This window comes from Notamacropus eugenii, chromosome 6 (assembly GCF_028372415.1).
Source record: "Notamacropus eugenii isolate mMacEug1 chromosome 6, mMacEug1.pri_v2, whole genome shotgun sequence".
Classification (NCBI taxonomy): Eukaryota; Metazoa; Chordata; class Mammalia; order Diprotodontia; family Macropodidae; genus Notamacropus; species Notamacropus eugenii.
The window spans coordinates 34033730-34052964 of NC_092877.1; the positions used below are offsets into that span (position 1 = coordinate 34033730).

Genomic DNA, 19235 nt, shown 5'->3' on the forward strand with positions numbered 1-19235 from the left:
TAGAAAACTACACATGTTTATGTATTCTTTATAAATATATTAACACATTAAAATTAGATAAGAATTACATTTTAATCTGGTTTGGGCCCCACTCTGGCTCAGGGGCTGCATATTTGACCTTCTGGAGTAGATGACCTGGAAGAAAGGAAGAAAGGAAGGAAGGAAAGGAAAGGAAGGGAAAGGAAGGGAAAGGAAAGGAAAAATTTATTAAAAATCTATTCTATTATATTGCAGGCACTATGCTAAGCATCTTATAAATATTTTCTCATTTGATCCTTACGTGAACTGTCTACACCCCACTCTCTACAGGAATTATGAATTGGATGCAAAAAGACTGATGGATGGGAGAAGAAGGTAGAGCTCTAAACGTCTCTGACCCTTCACAGTGGAGCCAGAGGTGGGAAGATAATGTGGCCACTGGAGGGAATTGAACCTTCCTCAGAAACTCCTAAGAAAAACCTCACGTTCAGAACTTTGGCTCTGAAAGGGCCATGTGATTGCAGTGAAGGCAGGATAATAAAGGATAGGCTTCACTCATAAGAGGAATGAAGGTTAGAGATGGGAAGAAAATGCTAATCTTCTATGGAATTTTTCCTTATATAATATGAAATTTTATTTTTAAGAGGACAGCCTGGGTCAAACGACAAATCTAAAATCCTCCTTAACTTCTTTTGGTAGCTGTTCCGTTATGTTTAATGCACTTTAATACATTTCAAAAATGAAGGGGGAAAGGTTTAGATCCTACAAATCCCTGGCAAGAAATCGTGGGAGATTAAGAGACCTTATCTTGTAAAATGAGGTCTTAGAGAAGTTACTTTTCAGGTGGAACTGTTAAATACTTGCAGTATGGAGTGAGTCAGTTTCATGCCAAGAATGACTTTTTGTAAGGACCTCAGCAAGAAGCAGAGACTAAATGGGGGCTTTCCCTGGCAGGTAGAGGAATTTATTCTTTAACTCTCATAAGCACCTGGAAATATTCTACGGTGCTGGTACATATTGGAGAGGGGAGGCAGGAAGGAGAGAAAGAGAGATAGACAGACAGACAGAGACAAAAGGAGATACAGAGAAAGACAGAGATACAGAGAGAAAAACAGAGAAAGGAGAGGAGACAGAGATTTTGAGCATTGTTTAACAATACTAAAGTTTAGTGACAAGAATACTTAACTTGTATTGAGTTGCATTATTTTTATTTTGAACCTTATTCTGATTTGTCTTTCATGTCCTGTGTTGAAATTAGACTAATCAAAATCTGTGCTTTTCCTTTTTTGTGAGAGAATCATCTATGAAGAAACCTTATAATATTTAGCTGACACACCTAAGAATGGAAGCAATCCCAATGTTCCTAGGAATCATCCTCTGTAGGGAATGCCTTCTAATCCCAAATCCCTTAAATAGTTTGACACACTATAATGATAAATAATAAAATGATAAACAAGTTTTAAAAAGTCTTAAGAAAAATCTCCATAAAATGCTAATTGTGTCACCTTCCTATTTCCCACCAGTCCCTGGAGATGCTTTCATAGTTTCATCTGATCATATTTAGAACTGAAAGGGACCCAAGTGGCCATTGAGTCTTACACCCTCATTTTATGAATGAGGAAACTGATGTGCAGAGAATTTAAGTGACTTGTCCTGTATCACAAAACTAGTAAGTCTCTTAAACAAAATTCAAACCCCAGATCTCCTGGACTCCAAATCCAGCACTAACCATTATGGTACCTGTCCCATTTGGCTTCAGGGTTTTAAATATTTAACTGGGAGACTAAGACAGTCTTTCCTCTCCAGACTTCCACTCCCTTCCCACACTCATTATTAATCCTTCAAATCTGAGCTTGAACAGGACGCATATTCCTCTTTGGAACTTGTAGGAGGTCAGAGTGATGGTTCTCCATTCTTTCCTCTTGTGCTGCCTTTCCCCTAGAAAGACTGATTTTAAAGAAGACTCAGTATCCTCACCTTTGGCGAGAGAGGAGAATTGCTGGAAATAGAATGAGAGAAGTTTCTGTAAATTTCTGGTAACCATAGAGACAGAGATTTCAGTTTATCTGTCTCACCTACTTAAGCAGGTATTGGTCCCAAGGAGATTCCTCTAAAACGAACTGTACTGGTTACCCTTTGACCTCATTATGAGAGACCAGGAGGTTCACTATGTCTTCCCTTGGGCGTTTTACCCACAAGTAAAACCCTCACATTATTATTAGTTTCACCATGACTGTATTCTCTTTTTGGAGAAAGACAATTCAAAGACAATTCAACACAGTATTTTCCCTTTTGTGGAATAGGGCATTAAGAGGGGTGACTAACTTCTAACTGCTAGGATCCCATGACTTTTGACTCTCAGGTGTAATGGCTTTTGACATAGACCCAAATGAAAAAAATAAGACAGTAGCAAATGAGCAAGGTGACCTGCCAGGGAAGGATGTTGCCCAGTGGTCTATCTCTTCTGTCGTGTGATATATAAATGGTTGCCTGGGTATGCTCAGAGTAGAATTTCTGAGGCTATTGGTGAGAGAGTAATTTAATTGGGCAATAAATGTATGGATATCTTTGGCTGAGCAGGAGAACTATGGAGGGACCCCCAATCCCATTACTCACTACCACTTGGAGGCAATTTGTTTTTTTTAGTTTTTTCCTGTACAATGGACACCGTACCTTTGGTTTCTCCATCTTAATGGGACCTGGTATTTATGACAAGGTGACATTCCAGCCCTGTCTGATTGCTCACCAGGGTGGCTTGGTTCTCCTGAACTGGATGGGGCAGGTAGAACACATTAGACCACAGCTATCATATGGTCACTCTGCAGGACCTAGCCTGGGGTCAGAAAAGGACTCTGGCTTGATAGGCATCAAACTAAGGGTTCACAGAGTGATTTGATCCCACATGTCTTCTGGAAGAAAGGAGGAAAGGGTAACAGAAGAACGTCAGCACAGAGAGAGGTCTAGTGGAAAATATGGGCCAGTACCAGACAGCGGGTGAGCCATCTGATTAGCTGGAAGGGGCCAGAGGTTGGAGATAGTGCCAGAGGCAGAAGCAAATTCCCATCATTCCAGAGCAGGGTGGATGAAGGGTGAAACCTGGCTTTCAGACTACTAGAGTTCAGTGCCCGTTGATAGATGAAAGGCTGAACTCAACCATAAGCATGAATGTAATTTAGTCACACACAAAAGCTTTATGGATATCTGTGAATTCTAAACCCAGCCTGTACCAACCAACCTGTTCCCTTGACTTGCCAAAACCCCTGTCAGCTGAGAAACTGTTCTCATTACTGCTTGTGTGACCATCCTTCACAGAATCTATGGAGAAGTATGCTTATTCACAGGGCTGTGAGAGCCCCCCTTGCACTGTTTCTGCCTTAACTGTAGGCCAGTAGACACTGAATGCCTTCTCTTCTCCAGGCTAGTGATTCCCAATTCTTTAAAGGGCATGGCTTTGAGGCTATAAAATCTAGGTTTACTTCTTCCAAATACACTCCATCTTATGAATAAACTTATCAATATGCTTCTTAAAATATGGCACCCAAATCTAAACGTTGGTACTCCAGATGTGGTCTAGTCAGAGCAGGTCACATTGGGACTATTGCTTTCCCCATTCTGCACATGAGGCAGGTAGGTGGCATACAGGATAAAGCACTGGGCTTGGAGTCAGGAAGATCTGATTTCAAACCCAGGCTCCAACACTTACTAGCTGTGTGATCTTGGGCAAGTGACTTAGCCTGTATTTGCCTCAGTTTGTCATCTGTAAAAGGGGAACACACCAGAGAAGGAAATAACAGGCCACTCTAATATCTTTGTCAAGAAAACCCCACGGTCTAGGGTCATGAAGAGGTGGACACAACTGAACAACTAATAAACAACGACAGATTCTGGACATTGTGTTTCTATTAAGGCAACTGAATGTTAAGTTAACTTTTTTACTTTCTTTTATTTTTCACACTACACCATTGAGTTTCTAGTAGAATAAAACCCCCATTTTCATAGGAGCTGTTGTCCAGCCATTCCTTACCCAGTCCTGTATAAATGCAATTGCTTTTTTCAATCTCATTAAAATTCTTTTGAATCTTTTTCCAATTAAATTCTATTTTATTGGATTTGGACTATCTTGTTAAGATTGTTTTGATCCCAGTTCTGTCATTCAGCATGTTAGTCACTCCATCTATTCATCTCTAGTCATCTGAAAATATGATGTGTGCTGCTATGTCTTCATCCAAATCATTAAGAAAAGGTTTTGAACAGCATGACACCAGCAACAAATCTTTGAGGACTTGGCATCTTCCTGTCATGCCTCAATTTCCCTCTCTGTAAAATGAGCAGCTCAAGTTAGATGATATCTAGGCTATATGTCATACTAGAAATATCCCTCTTGTGGGAGGCAGAAGACATGAATTGTAGTCATAGGTCAGCCAGAGTTAAGTTAGCATGGCTTTAGGGCTAGTTCCTTCCCCTTTTGGGGCTTTAGCTTCTACCTCAGGGCAGAACCTCCTTGCTTTAACATTTGATGGTTCTGTGATTCTGACTCTAGCTTCTTGCCAGAAGCTGACTGTGGCCAGACCACCTAACAGGATGCAGGGGACAGAACCTTGAGTGGGAGGACAGAGGCAGAAGGATACATTTCTGTGATCTGCAGGATAACTCTGCAGTTCTGTTATAGATCAGTGGTATCAAATTCAAACAGAAATGGGGGCTACTAAACCATACATATATCAACCATACATATGCAGGCTAAATATTGACTTCAGTAATCACTTATTAACATTAACTGTATTTTATTCTATTTTTATTTATTTGGTTAAATATTCCCCAATTACATTTTAATTTTGGTTCAGGCCAAACTCGGGAGTGTTATGGGCTGCATTGGACTTGTGTTCAACAGCTCTGCCATAGATGATGGTAAATGGAAGTGGGATATGAACGGTTCAGAATTTGGACAGGTCTCAAGGCTGATTGCTTTGCATCAGTAGTTTCTGATGCTGTACTCTGAAGGCCCTTCTTGAATCCCCACAGGGCTTGGTTACTATTTTGTAGAAACCAGTGGTTTTCACTGGGGATGTTCTATTGGCCTTGGAAGGATTCACTGCAAGAAGCCTGTTTGAAGGATCCAAGTTGTTGACTTAGCTACCTTTAATAGGTTGTGGATTGATTTCAATTCTGAGGTTGTTGGACTTTCTAACTAAGAGGAGAGGGTGACATGGTCCTGAAAGATAATAAATGCAGGAATGACCGATTGACTGACTGACTGAATAAATGCATGAATGAAAAAAGCAATTTTAGTTACTTGTTATATGTTAAGCACTGTGATAAGTACTTGGAAATATAAACACAAAAATGAGCTAGCCCTTCCCCTCAAAGGAGGGAAGAAGGAGAGAGAATATAGCACCTACTATGCACCAAATACCATGCTAAGTGCTTTTTACAAATATTTTCTGACAAATTCAAGGAGCTGACATTCTAATAAAGAGAGACACATGTAGGAGAGTGAAGGCCAAGGAAAGCTATTTTGTTTTGAGGACTTACAGAAATGACAAGCGGAACAATTGAGTGGTCCATCAACATGTCCTTTCCAGAGGCAATGATAGTGCTGATTGATCACAGTTGTCAGAGCAAGGTACGGAAAGAGTATGGTAGTATGTACTGTGTCGGGAAGGAAAATATTTGGGGTGAAGTAGAGTGTGCATGGTGCCAGTGAGTGAAGAGCTGGGTGGATGGCTCTCATTCTTCCCAAGCATGGCTTCTGGTGGTCCAGTGTGAAGGGCCAACAGCATCATCAGACGTAGGTGGGGCAATGAAAAGTGATGATGTTTCTGGCATTTACATAGTGCGTCTTTTTCAGGGTGGCAGGGGTGAGGGATACAGTTGACTGTATAGGTTGACTGACTCACAGAACTAAGAACTACAAACTGTTTTTCTCTTTCCAGGTGCCGGAATCTCTCCTTTCCTGATAGCCTCCCAGAGGTCAGCATCGTTTTTATCTTTGTTAATGAGGCCCTCTCTGTGATCCTGAGATCTATTCACTCTGCTATTGACCGGACTCCACCTCATCTACTCAAGGAGATCATTCTCGTGGATGATAACAGCAGTAATGGTATGTTCCTTCTCATCTTGAGATACATATCACAAGTTCTACCTTTAGGAAAAGTCATTCATTTGACAAGCATTTTTTTAAAAAAAGTCCCTGATGTGTCTGTGGTGCACTGTGCTAGACAACAGGAAAACAAAGAAACGATGAACAATAATCTCCTACCTTCAAAGCGATTACTTTCTATTGTTGGGGGAAGGGTAATATGAACATGGACAAGCAAATAAAAATACATATATATGTATGTATATTTATGTGTATGTGTATATATGTATATACATATGTGTCCATGTGTGTATGTGTATATCTGTGTCTGTATATGTGTATATGTATATGAATGTTTATGTGTATATGTCCATGTGTATGTCTAGGCCTATGTCCAAGTCTGGGTCTGTATCCATGTAAAGCATATGCATATGTATATGTATATGTGTGTGTAGTATTTCTTCCAGAGCTATTCTTCGATCCTATTCACTTTGGCAAGTAAAGACCCCAGAGAGAAGCTTAAATACTTCTCCCCTTGGAATGCTAGGAGTCCTGAGAGGTTGGGTGTTTTCTCATACTCTTTCTCATGAGTTCCTATCCGCATACTACCAGTATATCGACTTTCCAGTCAATATCAATTATCCAGCCAGAGTTAACTAAATTTGTAAAGAGAGGCATTTTCTGAGATGGTACAGTAAGAAACCCCCAAAAATCCAAAACCTATTCCTCCACACGTACCTATGAGATCCAGAGGAAAGTGGGCGAGGACTTGGAGAACATTTATGGTAAAGGAATAAGTCACAAGTCCAGGGTGGATGGAAGACCTTTTCTTCCTTCCTCTAGTTCTCATGAAATTCTGCTAGGCTGTGAAGGTCAAGGCCCTTGAAGAATCTTGGAAATGTCATATTTCTTGAAGCTGGCTTTCTTTGGGTTATCTTCTCTCAGCTCCCAGCATTTTGGGTTGTTGGTTTAGCTTCTCTGATGGCATGGTGAATGCGGGCAGAGGAGATGGACACTCCGTCTGGTGGGAATGCATTCTAAGCATGGGAGATACTCTGTGCAAAGAGGTAAAGATGAGTTATAGAAAGGAAATGGCTGATAGACTGGTCTAGCAGAAGCACATGTGAGTGGGAGTACTCTGCAAGCTTGGAATGTCGTTGACTTCACCTTCATAGCCATGTTCCTTTTCAGGGAAGTCACATAAGACAGGGAAATCTTGTGATTGACCCTTCCCTACCACAGACTTCTCTCCACTGAGGTCTCTTTCCAAAGTATCAGTGACTTGGAACCTTCACACCTGCTGCCTGACAGCATCAGTAAAGGAGCCTGGGGTCTCTGGCATACTTACAGCCAAGGAAAATTAAAAACAGCCATCCTTGAAATTGTGCCAGTAGCCATACCTACAGATCAGGCCCTAATCTTACCAACAATAAGGCTGCCATTATCTCAGCCAATATAAGGAATTCTTCCATGCTAGTTATTCTCATTAGACCCTTCTTGCTTTCTCTAGAGTCCCTGAAGAGCAGTGTCTTTCTGGGTGAATACCATACTGGGCTATGTAAGGGACCTGAGACCCCAAGGAGCTTGGCTGACATTTGGGACATTTAGGCTGACTTCAGAGTTAGCTCAACCCTGAATGTGTGCGTATGTGTCCACGCACATGTGTTTCCCTCTGAGTTTGTGCTTCCAAAGCTGATACAGAGGAAGCAGGTCTTATCTTCTGTGCCCACAAAAGAGCAAGAGATTCCTGATTCTTTGAGGGGTACCCTACTCACCTGTATATGTGTCTGGAAGTTAGGCAATAATGGTGGCTACTCTGAGCTTATTGGGTTAATTGGCACATTCGCCATGGATGGTAACTAGCTCTAGACTTATCTGACTAAATATGTATCTGAGAGTGTGGCTCTGGGGCCTTCAGTCTTCTAGGAAGGGAGAGCTTTCAGGGAGGAGCTTGAGAGTCCTATTAACTAAGAGAAGCTGTGTGTTTGTGGTTAGCCCTTCTGTGTACTCTGAGTGATGATCTGCGGTATCTGGCAAACCTCCCTGTATACCTGCAGGTCCCAGATCAACTTTGGGAGACCTTATTTAATCTTGCTGTGACCTCTTCTGCCCCATTCTTGAGAAAGAAACCTGTATGGCCACATGGGTTTTCAAATTGAGTACAGGAAGCTGATGAACCACATCCCCACCTATGGTTTCCTAATGTTACTGTGCTGGTTTGATGTCAGAATCCTTGCTGTAAACTAGTTCTTGGGCAGTTTGGAACATGGACAGTCTGAATGGGAAATGTTCTGTCTGCATCCATGAATGATGTCTTTGAAAGCTTTGACTTTAATTAATCCTACAAAAAATGTTTTTAAATGTGTGCCTGTACCCAAAGTCAAAAAAACAAACCACTTGGGGCCAACAGGAATTGTGGACTGGGTTCAACAGCTGGAGCCATATTTCTCTAAAGCAAATGCTATGAATCTCTGAGGGTAAAATCCATTGAAAACTCCTGCTTCTGTCTGCATGGATGCCCCTTGAACAGGGTTTCCTTTGTCATGGAAGATGTTCTGTCTTGGGCTCACATTGTAACTGGGCCTCTCCTAGCTTTAGATTCTCCATTCGTTTCCAAGAACTAATTCCTCAGTATCATGCATTTGCTAGTAAAATTCAGGATTTAAATGGGCTATTTATGTTTTGTTGAAGGTTAAAAGCTTGAAAGCTTCACATAATCGACATGTATTTAATTTGATCCAAATAGACAACTTGGCTTTTATTTTTGGCTAGGTTATTATTCAGTGATAGATGTGGGGAGAATATTTGGTGCTTTCTGAAGGGCATTAACCAGGTATTGACTTACATCTAGTGATTCTATTGGGACAATAGGAAGAGTTCTAGTCTTGGAATCCCAAAACCTGGGTTGGAGTTCTACCTCTGACACAATCTAGTTAGGAGACCTCAGATATGGTGTAGCATAGTGGCTTTGGGCTTAGAGTCAGGGAGATCTGACTCAAACCCCACTTCAGATGCTCACTATTTGTGTAAGACCTTGGGCAAATTATTTAACACCTCTATGCCATAGCTCCTTATCTGTATAAATGGGTGTGTGTGTTTGTCCTTCGTTGCCGAAGAAGACCATGCCATCAGAGAAATGATGACATGACTTGCACTTGACTTTGTTTTGAGTGAGGGAGGGCTGTGCAGGTCACCAGCCTCACTTCTCCTCCAGAGCCATCTGAATCCAGTGACCTGATATTCCTCAGGATTACTGGAGATGACCCAGGATGCACTGGGAGACCTTGGGGCCTTTAGGCCAAAGACTTTGCAAGTACTCACTTAGGGTGAGGCAATGCCCATTCGTTGAATAGACCTGTTTAAGAAGTAGCCAGAGCATGGCTCCTTTAATGAGGTCAAGAAAACAAAGAATGTCAGAGAAGATACCAAAATGCTTTGGAAGAGAAAATTCCTCACCTGGGAAATCCCAAGTCCAGTCCTTATTCCTATTATCATCATCAATTAGTATTATATAAAATGGTGATCACACCATTTTCAGTGTCTGTAACATGGGGTTTCCTATATTAACTATATCCTTATTTCTATTATTATTAATTATAATTATGTAGAATGGGAATCATGCCACTTGAAATGTCTGTGACACAGGGCTGCTGTCAGAACCAAATGAAAGAAGCTACACAAAGGGTTTTCTAATTTTATAAAATTAGCCTTCATTTATTAAATGAAGGAAAGAAAAACCAACTATTCACCAAGGCCAGCAATAAAAAGGGACCTATATTTATTGCACTTGTTTCTTTCAAATCTGGAAGAATTCTCTACAACTGTTCTTGCTGGGCCAGGGCCCTGTGGCCCATGTAAAGAGGGGAAGCATCCTGGCTTTGGGCCTTGAGCCAAAGAAGCCATCCATGAAGGCCTGCTAGTGTTAGGGCAGATACTTTACACCATCATGTGATATATCTAAATATCTGTCTGCCCCAAGTGAGTAGAACTTTGGAAAAAAAAACCTGGAGGTCTCATGAGATTGGTTGGATGCCTTTCTAGGCCCCATCCCTAAAACTGCTCAGGCTCCCACGGGTTCAGATGACTTGAGGCAACAATCATGCCTGCTGTTCAGGACTCCTACATACCAGACATGAATGGGGTTTGCAGCTGCAACACGTTACTTAGGGTAGATTTCTTAAAATGTTATTTTTAGTTTTACTAATGCCTTTTGCTTTTAGATCACAGTTATTTTCAGATATAGCCATCTCTCCACCCCTTGACACACCTCCCTGGAAATGAGCCTTCCCTTGCAGTGAAGAAAGAGCCTTAAGGAAAACCAACCAACATAGCATATGGCAGTGTATGCACCATCCTGCCACCACATTCCCCCACCTCTCCAACAAAAATCAGTTAGTCAGCAAGTGCTTTATTAAGCACTTAGTATGTGCCAGGAACTGTATGAAGTGCTGAGAAGAAAGTGCATTTCCTCTTTGAGACTGATTGATTGATTAAAAAAAACCCTGGTGACTTCATTAATATAGAGAACTCCCTGATAAGGAATATCCCTCTACTGAAATGTCAGCACCTACTCTATGACTTGGAGAGGTTAACAGAGTTGCCCAGGATCACAGAGGGCATATGTTAGGTTTGACTCCAAATCCAGCATTTGGATCATCGTGCCTTTCTCTCCATACTGTTCAGAAAATGGAGGGATCAAACAAGTAGGTGATATGCATATGGTATCCTGAATTGCTTCTGTTGGGACACTTGAACAGGGTGGGAAGTCATCTATTTTTATTAATATGAATCAAGTAGCTTAGAGGCTGACCTTCTGACGGTGATGGCAATCAGAGACTGCTTGCCTTCACCCCTGCCAAGAACACTTTTCTGGCTGACTAGGAAAAAAAATTAGATTTTGGACCCTGAGATGGAATGTGAAATTTCCCTTTAGATGTAGTGATTCCACTTGAAGAGGTAGAATCGAGATTCAAAATGTCCTAAGAACAGAGAATCTATTGTCATTCCCATGCTCTTTGAATTGCTATGACATTTACACAATGGCCCAATTAGAAGTCAATTCCCTTTCTCTCTCTTCCTTATTAAGTCAATCTTTCTCAGCTTTGTCACTTACTAGCTATGTGACTTTTAGGCAAGTTACTTAAACAAGCCTCTGAACCTCAGCAATTTCACGGGATGATTGTCAGTGAGCTGCTTTGTAAACCTTAGTAAAGTGTGAATTATTAGGGATAGGGAATGAATCTATGGTTTCATTGATACAGGACCAAAATATAGGTCAATTTCTTTGCAGCTTTAGGATTTAGAGAGTCTCCCAGAGCACCAAGAGGCTAGGTGACTTATTGGGGACCACGTAACTGGGATGTGCTATAGTAAGTTAGGGAATCTTGAACCGAGATTTTCCTGGATCTGAAGTCAGCCTTGCCAAGCTGCCCCATTTGTGAGTTCTTGTTATTTAAATGTGAGCTATTATCATTGTTATCAGAGAAGCTTATTTAAAGATGTGTTATTGGCTAACTAACTTTCCTCTGGACCCAAACATTTCCCCTTGATTGAATCAGTATCTACATATGGCGGCCAAAAAGAAGGGAAGTCATTGATTTTTTATTGTCTCACCTTTCCTGCCTCCTTGAATCAAGTCTTTCCTTTATGCTTGTCTTTTCCAAAGAAATAATCAAGTTTTGGAGCTGATGATAAGGAGCGGACCTGTAATTTCATTGGTATAGGGAACTCCCAGGTGACAAAACTCCCTCTGCCACTGCAGCACCTTCTCCCCAACTTAGTATTGGAGAGTTGCCTAATGTAGTGAGAGTCTAAAGAACTTTTGTAAATTCACAGAGCCAATAGATTTTAGAGGCAGGATTTGAACTCAGGTGTTCCTGACTTTGAAGGAAGCTCTCTTATTCACTGTTCCAGAGCTATCAATTTCACTGCACATACCCCTGTAAAATCTCCTAGTGTCTTAGTACCAGTTTAAAATGGAATTGGTAAATGTTTAACAAAAAATAAAAATATAATACAACATAGATAATGTTAATTTGTGGCTTTCTAAGTCAATATGTGACCAGCAGGGATCTGTTTCTACCAGAGTTTGGTACAACTGTGCCATACCAGTTTGCCTGAAAAACATGACTTAAATAGGGCTTGAATAGTCACCCTACTGATCTGTATGTTTTTCATTCATTTCAGTCATGTCTGACTCTTCAAGACCCCATTTGAGGTTTTCTTGGCAAAGATACTGGAGTGATCTGACATTTCCTTCTCCAGCTAAATTTTGTTCAGATAAGAAAACCAAGGCAAGCAGGGTTAAGTGATTTGCCCAGGGTCACACAGGTAATAAGTGTCTAAGATTAGATTTGAACTCAGGAAGATGAGTCTTTCTGATTCCTGGCACAGCGCTCTATGCACTATGGCTCCGCCTAGCTGCCCCATCTGGCTATCATTGTACTTTTAGTTCTACCCAGAGTACAGTGTGCAGAAAAGGTTTCCCCTATCCCTTTTTCATTTCTTCCTCAAGGCTGCCCTTCATCCATGTATAGACCATTCTCTTAAACAGAGATCCTTGGCTAATTGTTGATGCCCTCTCAATCGCTATTTTTTGTTTAGTGCCTAAATTGTGCATGATTCTTCTCAGTCATTTGGTATCTTCCCTTTCTGTCTCCCTCTCTAGCTCTCTTATTTCTCTTCCTATTCATCTAGGCAGCTGAGTGGTGCAGTGGATAGAGGACCAGTGCAAGAGTCAGGAGAACCTGAGTTCAAATCTCACCTCAGACACTTGACACTCACTAGCTGTGTAACCTTGGACAAGTCACTTAATCCCAATTGCCTCAGCCTGGGTCATCTCCAGTCACCTTGATGAATATCTGGTCACTGGATTCAGATGGCTCTGGAGGAGAAGTGAGGCTGGTGACCTGCACAGCCCTCACTTACTCAAAACAAAGTCAAGTGCAAGTCATGTCACCATGTCTCTGATGGCATGGTCTTCTTCAGCAATGAAGGACGAACACACACCTATTCACTCTCAACTGGCTCTTTAGCTCTCTGTCAAATCTTGAACATCCCACCTTCAATATACCTTAAACAGTGTTGCCTTCATAGCATGAATCTCCTCTGCCTAGCATGGGGGATGATCGTGAAAGATGATGCCACTAAGCAGTTCTTTCATTTTCCAAATGAGACAGGTTCACAATGTTCCCTATGTCCCATCATAAAAAGTCTGGCATCTGGCACTCATTGTCACTTAGAGATTCATCTGCACAGTGACTCAGTTCCTATAATTCTTGTGGTATCATCATGGCACTGACTCCTGAATACTCATTACTAGTTTTCCTCTGTCATTCATCCTGTTCAGATCTGTTTGGTCTTCTGCTCTTTTTTGCCCTGGTTGACTTGGATCATGTTTGGTTTTTCTTCTGCCAGCTCCCTCTCCCTCCTTTTCTGGCTCCCTGGTTACTCCTCCCATTCACCTCTGTACCCTAGTTCCTCCAAGGCACTCAGCTCAAAGCCAAGCCAAGGCTATGATTGTTGGCTATTAATCCCTCACATCCCTCAGAGCTTTGGGCTGGGCACCAACATATCTTTGTGCTAGGAATCTCTGCTTGAGCATAAGCTCTTACTTTCTACCTCATCTCACTCTACCAAGATGGCACTAATGGTGTGTGTATGTGTGTGTGTGTAAGATTTAAGCATAAAAAGGAAAACTCATATTAATGCTTCTGCACTATATTTTTCATTATCTTAGGGAAAAGGACTTAAATGCAATGGATCTGCTTTGTACCCTTCAGTGTTTAAAAGTATAAATAAAACACATTTCCATGGTACTTTGGGGGTTTCGTTCTTGTTCAGCCATTTCAGTCATGTCTGACCTTTTGTGATTCCTTGTGAGTTTTCTTGATAAGGATACTGGAATGGTTTGTCATTTCCTTCTCCAGCTTATTTTACAGATTAGGAAACTGAGGCAAACAGAGTGAAGTGACTTGCCTAGGGTCACATAGCTAGTATCTGAGGCCAAATTTGAACTCAGGAGATGACTATTCTTTAGAGCATACCTGTGATTTTATTGATATGAGGAACTTCCATTAAGAAAATTCCCTACAGCAATGCAGAGCAACTCTCCGATGTAGGGTGCTCTGTAATCTTGTAGTCTTGAAAAGATGATTGGAGGCACTGAGGGAATTCTGGGACTTGCTCAGGGTCTCACAACCAATAAATGTTAGAGACAAGACTTGAACCTCTGCCTCCCTGACTAAATTCAGATCTCTGTCCTTTATGCTATGATGCTTCACTTTGAAGATGAGAAAATTAAGGTTTCAAGAGGGGAAGTTAACTTTATCCAAGACCACAAAGCAGAGATGGAACCTCAGCTCTAGTATTCAACTGTACCACACCATAAAGAGGAACAAAGATCACAAAACAACAATGGACCAGGAGGTTGCTTCTGATGTGGGTGCTCACATCCCAGGCTGGGGAGATATGTTGAGGATAAAAGTCCTAAACTGAGATCAGCCTCTTTCAATACATCTTTCTTATTCATCAGGATGGTTGCAGAGTAACTCAGAGACTCTTGATTTTGATTAACTTGACTTTTAGTGTCTCCCAGCAGGACCATTTCCTTGACTTGGGATGAGTTTCAATGCTTCTCCAATAAACCTAGAGAATTCTCAATAGGGTACATTGAAGAAATAACCTTTATTTCTCATAATGCCTTCAAACAAGTCTTTCTGTACACTGAGCTGTCCTTTCTGAAACTTGGTCATGGCCACTGACAGAAGAACTCTCCATGTTGCATTAACATTGGAATGATTAGATATAACTTAGTAGTTAGTATGGCCTCAGTCATGCCATGGGCATTGGGAGCCCCGTTGGGGGTAAAGTTGGCAAAATGAAACCCTTGCTAATGAGGAAAAGAGATGGAAAGAACATTTAAGTCTGGGTGCCAGGAGGCTTAGGTGTAAGTCATGATTAAGCTAACTAGCCATGTGACCTTGGGTAAACACAAAAACTCTCTTAGAGCCTCAGTTTCTTCCTCTGTTAAATGGGTTTAATACTATTTGTATTGCGTACCTCAGTTATTTTGAGGCTAAAATGAGATAATGGATAGGAAAATATTTGTAACTCTGGAACATTTTATGAAAGTGCTGTTATTCTTTTTTATTTTTAAAAATTATTTTATTGATTTCTCTGTTCTTTTTGTATTATTATTTTTGTTTTACCTGGACCTGTGATTTCATTGGTGGGAGGCACTACAAATAAGCAGCTGTTTATACCAATGGAGATTGGCAACTGTCCTGTAGCTTACGCCCTTGGAGAGTTGCCTGGGTAGCCTTGGGAAATTAAGAGATTTGTCTTGAGTCACACAGTCAGTGTGGTTGAGAGTAGATAAGAATTGAGTCTAGGTTTTCTTTCCTTTGCAGCAAGTTCTCTGTGCCCTATGAAACTTTGCCTCTGACTTATGTTCTTATATAACAATCATCTGGGGACAAGAGGAATGTATCTCCTTCTTGCAGATGTGTCAAAGAAAGAGAACTAGCAACAATGCCCAATATATTGACCACATCTGGCAACATATGTAATGTTCTGCCTCTCTTGTGTGAGTAGTCAATTATGTTTCACTATCTCTTGTCCACAATTGTTATCGACTTATCATTTATTCAGGGTTTGGTTTCCTTTTAGTGGCTTTTCCTTTACTTTGTTGCCCAAAGATTTTTCTTGTGGTTCTGCTTTTCCCCTCGTTTGTAATTAGAAGGCTCTTTGGTAGGGAGTTATGCATCATTATGCAACTATTACTAATCTCTCCCATGAGTCTAGTGGAGAAGGCCCTGGACCTGGAGTCTATAGCTGACTGTCAGCCCTTTTACTTCCTTCCCTTAATTGGGGCCTATGATGTTGGGTCAGTTCCAACTTTAGGATTCTATCATCCTCTGATTTTCCTGGATGTGTGGATTGAACTTTTAGGAGGCCTTATCCTGAAGACATTTCCCCAACCTCAGAAGGGGATATCTCTGTCTTAAATTTACTGACACATTGGGTGTCTTCCACTGCGTGACCCTTAGTTTATCTGTCTGTAAACTGTGGAGTTGGACTGCTCTCCTTTGACCTTGTCAGACCATATTTGAAGTGCTCTGTTCAGTTCTGGACAGTCCGTATGGAAGGGACGATGAGAAGCTGGAGGGTATCCAGAAGAGAATAATTGGAATGATGAATGACCTAGAACCTGAGCCATTCAAGGATCAGTTAAAGGATCAGAGAAGACTCATGGTAGCATGATGGGGGCCTTCAAGTATTTGAAGGGCTGCTATAAGGAAGAGGAATTTGATTTGTTTTGCTTAGCCCGAGGAAGAAAAACTAAGCAAGATGTAGAACTTGCAAAAAAGCAACTTTAGATTGGATACCAGGGAAAACCTCCTAACAATTAGGGTCATGAAAAAAATAAGAGTTTTCCAATAGAAAATTTCACCAGCCTGAGAAGGTGGTGAGTTCTCCTTTTTTGGAAATCTCACCCCCCCCCCCCCAAAAAAAAGACTAAATGACCATTTCAAGTGGTGGAGACTTTCTTTTCATGTATGAGCTGGATGAGACAGCTGCTGATTATCTTTTCTCTGGTATGGTTTGGATGAGATGATTCCTCCTTTCTCTGAAATTGGGTTATTTTTTGATTCTGTGAATAGCTTAGCATATAAGCTCCTTGAGGACAGGGACCATGTTTTTGCTTTTATTTTGTTATCTCCAGCACTTCGCAGCATGGCTGGCATGAAATATTAATCAACATTTGTTGATTTATTGATGAATAGGTTATCCTGAGATCCTCATCTAGTCTTACTGACAGCAAAGAACCGAGATCTGAAGAAAGAAGGCACAGAAAGGAAAGGTCTGGCTATTTTGCCAGTTGGAGGTACTAGCTAGGGATGGCAACAGAATTTCAAAGATAGATTTTCAGTCCTTAACTTTTCCTCATACCAAAAGCTAGATTTGAAAGAAAGAGTCCAAGACAACTCAAGCCTTCCTCTTACAGATGGAACAATTTTATTTCTTTGAAATAATGGATTGGATGCGTATATATGTGTTTGCATATGTACAGATGTGTATGTATGTGTATCCATTTGTGTCTGCACATAGGTGTGTTTTCTATAAGTGGGCCCATCACTTTTATCCAGAGCCCTCTTTAAAAACGCCAGTGAATGATGAGTAATAGCACCACATGAATCATTGTTATTTCCATTTGTCAGTAGAGAAAATCTTGATGCAATTACTAAGTGTTATTGGTTTTCTCAAGATTGCTTACTGCCAGCTGCTGGGCGGCTCCCTTCCCCAGAAGCCGCCCAGTCCTCTGGCCCAGTGCCTGCCTAATCATTGTTTAATGTTTCCAAAGATGCCATCTTACACTAGAGACAGACATTCCAGGCAGTAAAAATACCAACATATTTGCATGCAGCTAGAATAATTGGAAAAATAGAAAGAAAGGGGGAAAAAAGCTGGGGGAAAGAATGTACAAACAGCATGGTGCTTTATGGAGCTGAAAGAATCCCATATAACTAATCAAATTACAACCAAGACTTAGGAAGCTTAAAGATGTTTATACAACTGAGCACATGCTGGAATACTACCCTTCCCTGATCAGCCATCTTTGGGAAACTAGGAAATTCCTAAATGTTCCTATATACCTTCCTTCAACTCAAACTCACAGGTTAGAAAACAGTTTTCCTACATTCAAGATATTGTGTGCATCCATACTTCTCAAACTATAGGAGCCTCCATTGGTGCATTCACCTTTAATAGTCAGGCAGGTAGTATAATTTACTAAGCATTTACCAAAATAGTAGGGTAAGAAAATAGCTACAAAGCATTATCTCCATAAACCTAGAGCATTCTCTTCTACAAATGCACACAGACTCAGTAGGAAGAAAGGACATATACATAGAATATACCAGTAGAAAGACATACATACGGTGAAGGCAACTTATATCTTTGGTCCTGCGGTCCCATGATGTCCTTTTTCTTCTCCTGGAGTCTTCATGCTGCTCCCCTTGGTGCAGTGTCTTTGCTGGATGTTGGGTCTCTCACCTGGGCACACAGGGCTTGCTTCCTTCCATGGCTCAACACCTTTCCACAGCTTATCCATCTGGGCCTGTTCTCCACTGATTCTGTTGAGTTCAGAGTCTACTACTCGATGAGTTCCTCAGCTGCCAGAACCCACTACTGTTCAAGGCAGAGGAGGGAGAAACCCCTTCCTATCACACTGTACTCTGGAAGAGGAGTGAGGGAAAAGGCAAAGAGCAATTCTTTCTCAAGAGCTGAGTTCTTCTGTCATAACTATCTTTCTTTTATACCCCTAGAGGTGAGTATCTCTTGACCAACTAAGTTTTTCCTTTCTCAGTTGATTCCAGAGCTGGCAAACTTCCTTTCTATAGTCCAGTAAGGGTACGACTTATACTTGAGCTGGCCAATGGCCAGCCACCCTATAATTCCATCAAGTTTGCCTTAACAACTTCTTAAGACCTCTCAACTTAGCAAAGAAGCATCAGCACTTCTTTACACTTTCTTTACAGTCCCAGTGGCCAGCCAGCAGCCAATAATTTAGGAAAATTTCTGGGAAGAAAAGACATAGCTACCTTACTAGGAATTGTTGCTTTCCTTCTAACCTCAGGAAAAAGATATTGGGTTTGTTTGTTGGGAAATGGTAAATTTTGTTATTAAAAATAAAGTTGTTTAGGATGCTAATAGGAGTAGATGGTAATGGGTAAGGTTGTGCTATGCCCACTTCACCATAGCCAGAATAGCAAAGTTGCCAACCATGACAATACCATCATGAACAGAACTGGAGGTGGTTCTGGGTACAAAATTTTGGGAAATATATTGAAAAGGTGAGGGAATAGCCATAAGATAATGACCAAGATTATAAGACTCAAAACAATACCATGTCAGTGTCATTTGAACTGAGGTTTAGACTGAAGAGGAGAAGACTTAGGAAAGACATGATAGCTATATTAAAATATTTGAAGAGTTGCTATGAACAAAAAGGATTAGATTTATTTTGCTTAGCCCTGAGGGGGCAGATATAGAATCAGTGATAAGAAGCTGCAGAGGCAAATTCAGTTTTGATATAAGGGAAAACTACCAAATTATTAGAGGTATCTGAAAATAGAGTTAACCACCTTGTGAGGTAGTGATATCCCCATCACTG

At 41.0% G+C, this 19235-nt stretch overlaps 1 protein-coding gene across 5 annotated transcripts in view; it reads left to right on the forward strand.

The window, feature by feature from the left end:
- The window catches only part of GALNT18 (polypeptide N-acetylgalactosaminyltransferase 18), a 512574-nt gene that overhangs the window by 250885 nt on the left and 242454 nt on the right, over window positions 1–19235 (forward strand). For all 5 annotated transcript variants that reach the window (XM_072619429.1, XM_072619432.1, XM_072619433.1 and 2 more), the window contains exon 3: window positions 5913–6079. In XM_072619429.1, coding sequence (XP_072475530.1) covers window positions 5913–6079 — 167 coding nt within the window. The remainder of the gene's footprint in view (window positions 1–5912; window positions 6080–19235) is intronic.